Below are 12054 nucleotides of genomic sequence, written 5' to 3'. Positions count from 1 at the left end.
ATTAATATGAGAAGAAAGTATAATTCATTGACTTATTTAAAATTCAATATAGTCGACTTCATTCACCACCAGCTTTTCAAGTCGACCAGGAATCACATCAACTAATTTCACAAACTCTTGCAGAACGGTAGTCATAACTTGACGCCTTCATCCTTATGGAGAAGCTCCATCTTGCATAAAAATCAGATCTTCAATATTATCCCAAGCACTAATAATTGACCAAATTCCATCTCGCAACATAATGAGGTACCTCCACATTTGCTGTTTGTGAATAGTTGAATGCTCAATTCCCTGGAAGATGGTTGGGTCATCACGGTTCACACAAATTGTTAGCTAGAACTCTTGACTTAATGCCACGTGACTTTTCTTTGGAGGTTGGCTGAAAAATAAAAGTTCACTCAACCAAACCAAAAAATTTAGACGAACAAGTTATGACTACCATTCTGCAAGAGTTTCTTGTGAAATCAGTTGTGATTCTTGGTCGACTTGAAAAGCTGATGGCAAATGAAGGCACCTATATTGAATTTTAAATAGGTCCGTGCATTACACTTTATTCTCATATTCATGTATAGATCATATTTAAAAAATAAATTGTTCCTATTTTAAAATAGGAGTTATTTTTCAATCACCCTGTATAATCATTTATGGTATTAGTCTGTGTAAGCTGGATTACCACCATTCATAATGTCTAGTTCACTCACTGCATTCATAGCAGCTGAGTATATGTCCTTAATACTGTTGAGACAGAGCTATTGCGTTGCCCATGAAAATACTCGCGTTAGTTGGAATGAAGTATTTTTATTTATTATAGTCACTGCTTATCAAGGCTCTGAGACTACTCAAAGATAAGGGTTAAAGAGTGTGAAGTGAGACAATACCGTTATGATTGGTGATGGTGGAAATTTGGTTGAATTTAATTAAGAGGATGGCTCAACAAGAACTTAAGTTGGACTTGAAAACAACCATGTTATAGTCAACTGGAAAGCTGCTTAACACTATTGTATTCCTGTTGTGGCATAACTACCTATGTTACCTGTGAATGAACTGATCCATACTCAAATACCAGAAAACAAGGCATTAATACAGGGGAGGGGGGTCTATATCAAACTAGACTAACAGCTCTTTTTTATATTAATACATTTTGCTACTATAACCGACACTCTACTTTAGGGAGGTACACTGGTATGAGTTTGTTTTAGGCTTTTCGATCATGGAATAATGCACCAAAAAAACTCAGTAGTTATTCTGGTCACCCAGAAAAAATGCTCACAACACAATTTGATCTTGATCATCTACACAGGGACAGTTTGTCGAGGGATTGTTATTCTGTTTCAACAAGAAAAGTCTGCCGATCCAAGGAGACAGGTACAGTCCATGCCACGTTGCGTTTATTGATCTGCGAGCCACAGCCCTCTCTTCTGTGTCGAGGTAGCACACTCCTCTCCTGATAGATGGTTCCTGAAAAATAACTCTAGCTGACCATCAGGTCTGGTAGCAATGCAAACTCCTTCACAGAAGAAATAAGTAAAAAAAAAAAAAAACTCCAGATGTTGGTTCTTTTTTATGAAAAAATTATATTAACAGAAACTATATGACTACAGAGTTTTAATAAGAAAATAAAATCTGTACAAAGACAAATGTTTAAGCAGTTGGAATCAAATTACTACAGAGTCCACAGTCAACACGTGCCACATCATCTGTGACTGATAGTGCTTAGTACTAATATAATACCCTGTACAAGATAATTGTATAGGCAGTCGAAATTAAATCACTTCAGGTCCATAGTTCAACATGTCACATCTGCTATAAACAGCGCTTTCATCTGGAGAAACACTCGCCCATAATTCTGGATTCAATTTTTGTATATCATAATCTCAATAGATGGGATTTTGACAGCCACAATTACGTGACTCTGACTTTTCTTTCTATGTTATCACCAACAGTCTGTAGAGGTGGGTGTGTGGGGAAAGCCTGTGTTTTGGTTATGTTAAGTGAGAAATTCAGTGGTGAAGGTTTTTCACAACACACAAATTTCTTTTTGTTTGTGAAAAATTTGTGACGAAAATATTAGTCAGCTTGTTATTGAAAGAGATTGTTAGTGGTATATTCAGGTCGGCCTTTTCGTTCAATTCTCCTCGATTTCACTGCGCAAAATCGCTCATGCATAAGCTTATATATCTAGGGTGTGGGTGGGGAATGAAGCTTCCCTGATCCAAACTCGCTAATCTGGAGCCGTGACAACATATTCCCTTCTCTTCTGATTGATTTTATGCATAATCGCATATCAGTAAATTTCCATTGAGTTTGTTCCCACACAGACCGTCCTTGGGAGTTGACCTCAGGGTTAGATACTGCTCCTCAAACTTAGTAAAAGTAAAAACTCTTCATCCCATTTTCTCGAAATCAATTGCTTTTTTTGTAAAACAATATTTAATATTATCAATCCCAAATCTACTAACTGAAGCCACTTTTCCTCAGTTGGGTTGCATCATCAACTAAATAAGTCGGCAAGGCAAATGACTATTTCCCGGGATTGTTCATATAATAAAAAGCGCTAGCTTACTTCTATTATACATGTTACTAATATAAAATCCGACCACCACAGGTGGTTGGATCACACTACTCAATTCCTGCGTTCTATTTTCCTTGTAACCCGTTAAAGTTATAACACTTCCATAGATGAGTAGTTTTGGAAAAAAAGCTTTGCTCATAGAATTTCTTTTTAGTTTTAGGCACAGATAAAGTTAAGGAAATTGCTGATGATGGCTGTAGGCGAGTATTTGTCGTGAATGTTTTGCAGGGGAGGGACCATAGTGAAGCTCAGTCGAACACCTATGAAAATCACAATAGGCCAGAGATACGCTTGCAACATCTATTCTCTGAGAAAGAGGCAGTAAGAAAGAAGTTCTTAGGAGGTGCACACTCTCAAGCTTTACTGTATCTGTTTGAAAAAAGGTTGGTTTATTGCCGATTGCTTGAGGCGCCTCTACTGTTGAATGCCGATGGAACTGATTAGGTTATTTCTGCAGAGCTAGGTGTAATCCTCTTCATTCTGGTGTGCTGGCTTTTCATTTCTTTCGCCTTCCAACCGTTTGCCACATCAGTGAAAATTACATAAATATTGCTAGTAAATATGGAAAAATGGAACTCTTAATAAAATTACAATAAAAAGAAAAATATATACAAGAATAAACATAAGAGAAAATGTAAATGTTATGTTTATTTCAATTATTTTTAATTTAATTCTTATTATATATTTTATCTTTATTGTATAAAGAGTTGCATTGAGCTATATTTTTCATAAGTCTACTGATTGATGAAAGAGGCATGCGTTATTACTAGACCAATGGACCAGATTTCTCATTCTGTAACATTGTCTGCGGATTAACACATGCGTGCAGTTACGTTCGCAAGAAACCAAGATAAAGAATAGGAAATAACTTGGACTCGCTTTTTGGTTATGTACAACATTTATTTCCTCGTCGTTATGACTGTGACGTCAACCGTGTGATCTAGAATGTTATCTCGTCCCTTACAAGATTTTTCTCTTTCTTTATACCCCCCCCCCCACCGGTAATGTCACTTCTCGTGCATTTATATACGCGCACCCACTCTGTTATAATTCTTCCTGAAACTGCTGGGAAGAGAAGACCCCCACCACCACCTAAGATTTTGAAGTTGATTTTCTATTCTATCATGAAAGGAAAGGCTGCTTTGTGCTGTAGCTCCCTAAATGTGGCTGCAGTACGCCATCTCTGAACGTAACACTTTTTTTTTTTTTTTTTAATGGAAATCGCTCCAGACAAGGTAATGAGCTACTTGAAGTATGGAGATAAAAAAAAAATAGTACTTCCCGATCAAAAAAAAAAAAAAAGAGAAGAGTTAGATAAATAGACTCTGACCTAAAAACAATAACTCTCTCTCCTTTGTCAGAAATATTGTTCATGCAATGTGAGGAAAAAAGGACAAAATAAAGGAAATGAGTTACGTGGCTATCAAAAATAAACCGCGAGGTTCATTTTCGAGTTTCCTAAAACTTATTCAATTTAATAATTTCTATTTTTATGGTTGAGGCGTGGTGGAGGTAGGCACTCTGTTGAGTGTGACATTCTAGTTTTGTTTATAGCATGATTAAAATTTTCATTTTTAATCACACTTTTTCATTCATGCAACTTCACATCTAAAAGCCATTAAAGAAACAAATTCTTCACCCTTTGCACACGGATCACTGCATGAAATTGCACTTCACACTCTTTTGTTCTGTTTTTTCTGTCACTATATAACAGCAAAACACCAATGCCATGCACATCAGTTCCGATGCAACAATGGACAATGTATAGACAGCCAAAGGAAATGTGACAGATATTTCGATTGTGATGACCGCTCTGATGAGATTGCTTGTTGTAAGTAAATAGAATGCAAAGCCGTGGCTGCTTTAGATATATTATTTCTATATGTCTTACAAAAATTTAGAACAGCGGTACTATCGGTTTCAAATCCAACAGGGGTGGAATGGCACCTGACTACTCTTTAAGAACTCTGCTCTATCATTTTGGTCACATGTATTGGATTTGAAACCGATGATACCGATGTTCTGAAGTTTTTTAATGCATATATAAATAAATATTACGCTCTTATTCTTACATTTGAACTTTCCTTAATCAAGCGCTCTGCTGGGGATTTCCCCTCCACTAATTTTGCAGATATATATAATTTATTGTAGATGGTATGATACAGAGATGTGTCTATTAACCAAAGATGTTTCACTGAAGGCAGTAAATCCAGCTTTGCGGCAAATATCATTGTTTTCTCATCAGTAGCCTGGTGCCCAATTGGGACATTATTCTCAGCCACTTCAGTCATAAGCCAAGATTTACTACCTACTTTGAAACCTTTGATTTCTTTATAACTCATCATCTATAATAAATATTATGTGCTTACAAATGCTGTAAAAAAAATAAAATTATTCCTGTTGCAAAATTGCATGAGGCATGAACTGTACATAAGAAACTGATTTGATTTTTTTTTTGCACATGCACCCAGGTTGGATAATAATTTGACCTTTTAAATCCTTTTTAGTACTTGCTTGTGTGTACTTTGTATATCCATTAAAAAAAAAAAAAATGAATCCTATTTTATTTTTTGCTATGCACCTGCACCAGTCTGGCACAAGGCCACCTGTTCCAATCTCCTCCTATGTGAATGCATTTCATAATACAAGTGTTTGCAAGAATACTTATCGCAAATATCATGCAAAACAAAAGTTAGTTTCGTTTTAGTGACAGTTTTTTAAACGTGAGCTAATCAGATTAATTAGAGTGGGGGCACATATTACAGACCAAATATAAATATTATACATTAAGCAGAGGGTAGCAGAACATGTTATGACAGGATTGAACAAATGGCGGACGTTGATTGGTTCCTTTGCCAGAGCATATGCACTCTATCTCTCTCGTTTACACAAAATGTATCTGCACATAGAACGTATTTATATATCAATTAAAATAAAAACGATACTTGCTTAAAATGAAAATTTCATCACTTATTTTAAACATAAAATATTACATTAAATTTCATTACAACTTTCTAAACCTGAGCTATTCAAATTAATTGGGGATGTGGACAGCTCTGAATGTTATCCTCTGTGCACATATTACAAAACAAATACAGGGTGAACCAAAGAAAAAAGCTAAAGGGAGACCATCTAGAACATATGCTGCAGAACAGAGAAAAAAAAGGCCAAAGACCATAGTGTTTTGATGTGATGTTTTGAATATGATAAACTAGTTATGACCAAAGTTTCATTTCATTTGGATAAAACACTAAGAAACGAGGTCTTATTATATTTGGGGCCCGTTTCTTTTGGGTCACCCTGTATAAATAGCTTACACATGTTTGAAAGGGTTATGTAAGCTATTCATCTATTGGCTATCATAGTAATTTTGACCAACGGAAAAGGTCAAAAGAAACTAGACACTTGCTCTCCTGTACATTTTACAATCGTGTTTATGGGCATCTTTTGAAAATTTACAAAAGTTTAATATATATATATATATATATATATATGAGGGGGGGGTTGAATTTTATCCATGAACATTTTTTTATCTACAAAATATTTATATACATTTATTTGTTTTCTTTTTTAAACCATGGAGAAGGGATCAGCTGTGAATGTTTTCCTCGGGGCATATGAGATTACAAATCTAATATAAATAGTTTACACATGTTCGAAAAAGTTATGTTATTTTGACCAATGAGAAAAGCTGAAAGAAAATAAACACTCGCTCTTATACATTTTGGCGTTCATGTTTACAGACATCTTATAAAGATTTATGAAATTTTTAAAGAATTCAAAGTATTAAATTTTCTTTGTCAATATCAAACTAAAATGCATTTCATATCTAATAACCATTTGGAATTATGTAGCCATTACAGACATTAAGAATTATTTTTATAGTGTTTTGTGACGTATCGTACTTATATTGAACTAGTAGAAAAATTTGATTATTTCTTTTACAAATATTTGAATTCTGCATAAAAAAAATACACAATCGATACAAAAATTTTTTCTTTCTATTTTAAATTCCATTTTTACTGCTTATATAGTATGTCACAATTGAAAATCGCATTTCAGGTAAAAAAAAAAATTCGATTCACTTGTATCATGCAGAAATAAGTGTACTCGCCAAACATTAGAAAAAAAAAAAAACAAGTGAAGCATGCATTGTTCCCCGTGAGTGCACAGTGAACGAGGCATAAAAAAAATGACTAAGTTTAGCATTTGCCCCCAAAAGTCCCCAAAGCTTTTGCACATTTAAATTTGAGTTCAGCACTATGCAAAACTGCTAAATAGACATACACAGAAAATTATGGACAAATATGGTAAAATGGATTTTTTTTTTTAAATTTTAGCCCTAAAAGAGCCCCTGGGGCACACCCAAGAGTTATTGTGAAGTGTAAACAAACAAAATTATATAGAAATCAGTTACAACTTTTCAGAAAGTTTTATAAAAATCCAAGACCTCAATTTTTTTAAATAAGCACAAAAGCGCCAGATGCTTATTTCTGCATGATAACAAGTACTAGTGATAGGATGATACTTGTCTGATTAAATATTTAGTTAAGTTTTTTTTTTTGATTTTCAGATTACTCTAAGAACCAATGGAATATATGCATATATTTTCACAAGCATAACAGATAAACTTGTGGTGGGGTGGTGGAGACCTAAAGATTTTAGTTTCATTAGTTTAAAATAAATAAATATTATTTTATCAATAGTAGTAACAATGAAAAATTAAGTTTAAAGAAAAACAATTGTTTTGGGGCATTGGAAAATAGGCACAATTTTCCAATACTCAAAGTTCTGATTTTTTGGATTCCTGATTCCAATTCCAAATAACCCTCCCAACATTAGGATATACTGTAAAATTGTTTAACAGTCCACAAAAAAAAAAAAAAAAAAAAAATGGCTGCACAAAGGCAGATAACTCTTTTAAAAGTACATCAAAGTTTATTTTTCTTGAAATGCGATTTTTACTTTAATACTATATAAGCACTCAATTTTTCAGACAGCCTGGTTCATCCTAATGTTTGGATGATTTTGATCATTCAAATACAACTATTCTTAAATCTGGTTATTTTCACATTTCGATCAATGTAAACCCTGATCTTCCAGTGCATTTTGTCAAACTCGGGAACCTAAACAGAATTTTAAATTCACCTTTTATTTATTCCAACAAGGGTAGATTGTTCTCATTTCATCAACGATGGTTGGGTAGAAGTGTTAATTAGTTATTATTACTGCTAGTAAGAATTAAACATTCAACCTTCGGAAGATTTTCACTTAGAACTGATTAAGTAATGCTTTAAACATTAGGCCATATTTCCATGTGGACAACATGGTCGTAGGCAACATCAGACAAACTGTCATAAACATAATAAAATGAAAATAGTCAAAATATTAAAAATTATCAATTCAATTCTAACACATTTTGAAACATTCCAGTGTTTATCTTGCAGAATAACTCCTAGTATATAGCTGCCTTATTTCACTGATAGTCTGTTTATTTATTTATTTATTTATTTATTTTTTTTTTTTTTCAGGGTACGCAAATTGTTGCCTTGATTCTCTAGTACTTTTTCGTCCCATCTGATTAGCATTAAAACCCTATCCATTCACTGTACATACCCTTAGATATCTGAAGATTTTCTACTCCATTAGGTTCTCTCCTTGGACTGCTAGCCTTTGCGATTCCCTCCCTGTTCTGTTTCCCATAATCGGACCAATATGTAGAAATTTAAATGTAATGTGAACATTTTGCTACCTGATTCTACACTCAAATTGCCCTATTGCAGTAAACTCTTTAGCTTGTTTAGAGCAAATAAAAGTAAAAAATAACAAGGAAAAAAAATTTTTAACCTGAAGAATTATCTGAAAAAAAAATTATGACTCCTAACTCTGATTTGTCGCCTTTATTTTTTTTTTTTTATCCATTTTTCCCGTCCTTTTTGCACATTCACACTTCCAAAACTGCATGAAGCTATCCTCTTTAAATTTTAACTTCTAGTTCAACACTGGATGTGTGGATTTTTTTTTTCTACTAAACTTTAGTTTCAGCAGTGATCAGCGTTCACTAATGGAGAGTATCGTATTGGGCCATTATTTTTTCTTTTACACACATTTATGAAAGTCACTTTTATAGTTTTTTAGATGACTTAAACTGTAGTCTTTCTCCATCTCCATGTTGTATGAGCACAGAATAAAAAATATAGACTTAAATAAGCGATACAAAAATAGGTGTTCGTAACTACATGTAAAGCAGACATAAATCCAATGGTGATGATTGATGGTGATAACAATGATGATGATGTCGCTACTGCTGCCAAAGTCCTAAAGTTAACATGTCACTTTCAAGGTGGAACTTATTTCTGTTCAAAACATGGCTGGATTACTGGAGCAGTTTGTAGGATGTTTAAAATCCCAAACAACCAATGAAGCCGACATATCATAGATTACTCACCTTGTAGCTTGTTCAAAACATGTTTTTCAATTAAATAAGATATAATTTATTGAATAAATGCCGAAAATCAAATTAAAATTGGAGAATTCTCTAATTTTTGTACGATTTAAACCAAACTAATACATTGGCTTGGTGTCAAGGGGTAATTAATCTGCTGATGGATCTCCATTTCACAAACTGTAGGGTGAAGGGGTGAACCATTAGCACCAACTCTGAATAGTTTTAATTTAAACTTGACTTTTACTTTCTGTAAATTTAGTTTTAAGTGTTTACTTTAAACAATCAGCCTCAAATGAAATGTTTATCTGTTTTGTTTCGTGGACAATTGGTCCTTTACATATATATACCAGCAAACAAAAGTACCCATCGTTGACTGGGTTCAAAAACAGCCTACAGAAAATGGACTCTGATTTATGAAAGTATGATACGGTATGAAAAGGAAGGGCTGTAAAGATAGCTTCGAATTTGTGGGTATCAAAACCAAAGCAAAATATGATGAAAGTAAAAATAAAATAGATAAACCCCATAATTTATTATACCATACTTGTTCACGCTGAGACACTTATCACAATATTCTGTGGATCTATATTAAAAAACCTTGTTAAACTTTGTGACATATTTCCATTCTATGGAGGTCAGGTGCGAACGAACACCCCATAATTTTATTATACCATATTTCTTCAAACCGAAACATAATTATCAAAGTATACTTACGCAGATAGATATGAAAAGTCTTTATTAAAGTTTGTGCCTATTTCCATTCTATGGAAGCCAGGAGCGAACGCAGACACCACAATTTTATTATACAATCCCTATTTAAGTTAAAGCATACTTATCAAAGTATTATGTACATCTATATCAAAAACACTTGTAAACGTGGTTTTTTTTTTGTTTATTTTTAATTTTTTATTTCCATACTTTGTGGACCAGGTGCGTACACAGACCCCACAATTTTAATGAATCATCTTTATGCCAGATCAAACATATCCATTTTTTTGTTTCGATACATCTATCATTGTGATCAGTTTTCTATAATAGTCAACCATATAGGAGCCCATTCGTGACCAGACACACAAACATTCAGCTTTTATATCTATATATATGAATAAAAAAGAATGTGAAAAGTATAAAAGCTTATAACTTTTCTTTATTCGTTTATTATTATATATATATATATATATCGCATTTTTAGACCTGATTTTCTGTATGTTTATACTGTGATTTGTAAAAACAGAATCCCATTATTCAGGGAAGGTAATTCCCTACCTTGGTGTTTCTTACACTGCTTATGTATTTTGCTTTTCTGGTGTTTTATGTTGCCAGTTTTTGCTCTTCTTTTTTTTTTTTTTTTTTTTTTTTAAATTAATATTTACAACCAAATTTCCATCAAGCACGTTCAAACCTGAATTGTAAAGGAACTGAAAATAATTAATATTTTGTTTATTATAAATAAACGTTTCCATGGAAAATGAAAGTAAAAACTTTATTTTTAAAAAAATGTTTTTTTTATTTAGAGAATCATAATTATTTGATTAAAAATTATTTAATTCACTCTTTTACCAAAATATAAATTTTTATGGAAATCGCTCCAGACAAGGCATAATAGCACTTGATGTAAGGAGCTAAAATAATCTAACCAACAATAAGTATTAGCTGGATAGATTCTGACCCAGAAAACAGCAATTCTTCCCCCTTTGTCATAAACATCGCTCATGGAATGCGAGAACTAAAGGACAAAATAAAGAAAGCGAGTTATGAGAATTACAATTAAAGAGTTAATGTGATTTTTTTTTTTTTTAAATTTGTTTTAAAACAAATATTTTCAACGTTAACGTGTCTTCAAAAGCAAGGCATTTATCAGTAACATAATAGTTACTTTTGTATTAAATCGGTGTATTTTGTTGCTAAGAATATAGGGTATTGATGTCATCTGCAGAAAACCTCCAGCAACATGTCTTGAGATAAAAAATTTAGTAAAAGTTCTTTTAGAATCATAGATATTTGAATTACAGTTGGAACCAATTACAGTTGGAACCAATTACAAGCCGCAACAATGCGATCTACTTATATTTGCAATGCTTTTAAAAAGGAAACTTTCACTAATTTATTGACAAATATATGTCGATATGATGACATGATGAAATAAATACATAATTTCAGAGTTCGTACTACTTAGCTTATAAGTTTACTTTTGATCTTGAATTTAGTCTCCAAAGTACTTCCTTCAAGCAAATGCACTACATGGTCATGTTGACACAATGGTTCTCATTAGATTACTGAAGTTAAGCAACGTTGATCATGATCAGTACCAGATGAGTGACCATTCGAGAATACAAGACGCTGCATATGGGAAGTCTGTGACACTGCCAGGCAGAATAAAATCAGAAAATCTAGCCTTATCTCCCCTGACCAGAATATACATTTAACTGGGAATCGCTTGGGAATTTAATATTCCGTTGAAACTTCCTTCCTCAAAGGAAACCGGTTCAACTTGATGAGGTGAATGTCAATATATAGGTAGGCGTAGGTTATTTTAAATAACTCATGTGAATTTTCATTTTGCGTTACTTGATAGACATTTGGTTCAATTTTGCTTTTCATGAGAAAAATTATTTTGCATTTTGCTTTAATGTTTTATTTTGCATGTGTTCATTTTTTTTTAATTTTGTTTCCATTCCTGACTCTTAGTACTCCCCGAATGTCAGCCACATCAATTCCAATGTGGAGACGGACAGTGTATCGACCAAAGGCAAAAATGCAATGGCTTCCCAGAATGTTCAGATAGCTCTGATGAATCTAATTGTAGTAAGTATTTAGTAAATAGTGGAAAGTTCTATTTCAAACTTAAGCATGACAAATCAACAAAAATAGTATTTCAAACTTAGACCAGACAGACCATTACAAATGTTATTTTAAACTTAATGACAGGCCAAAAATAATGCTATTCAAAACTTAGGCATGGCAGGCCAACAAAAATAGTATTTCCAACTTGGGCATAGCAGGCCAACAAAAATAGTATTTCCAACTTGGGCAT

General features: G+C 33.0%; 1 protein-coding gene across 1 annotated transcript in view; it reads left to right on the top strand.

The window, feature by feature from the left end:
* The window catches only part of LOC145261202 (uncharacterized), a 751089-nt gene that overhangs the window by 314292 nt on the left and 424743 nt on the right, over positions 1–12054 (top strand). The window contains exons 15-16 of the mRNA XM_080119542.1: positions 4287–4403; positions 11709–11825. Of these exons, the coding sequence (XP_079975668.1) occupies positions 4287–4403; positions 11709–11825 (234 nt within the window). The remainder of the gene's footprint in view (positions 1–4286; positions 4404–11708; positions 11826–12054) is intronic.

The sequence above is a fragment of the Euprymna scolopes genome, chromosome 37, assembly GCF_053919585.1.
Source record: "Euprymna scolopes isolate OS-2025 chromosome 37, ASM5391958v1, whole genome shotgun sequence".
Classification (NCBI taxonomy): domain Eukaryota; kingdom Metazoa; phylum Mollusca; class Cephalopoda; order Sepiida; family Sepiolidae; genus Euprymna; species Euprymna scolopes.
Note: the sequence above shows the minus strand (reverse complement) of the source record. Positions and strands in the feature narration are given on the sequence as shown.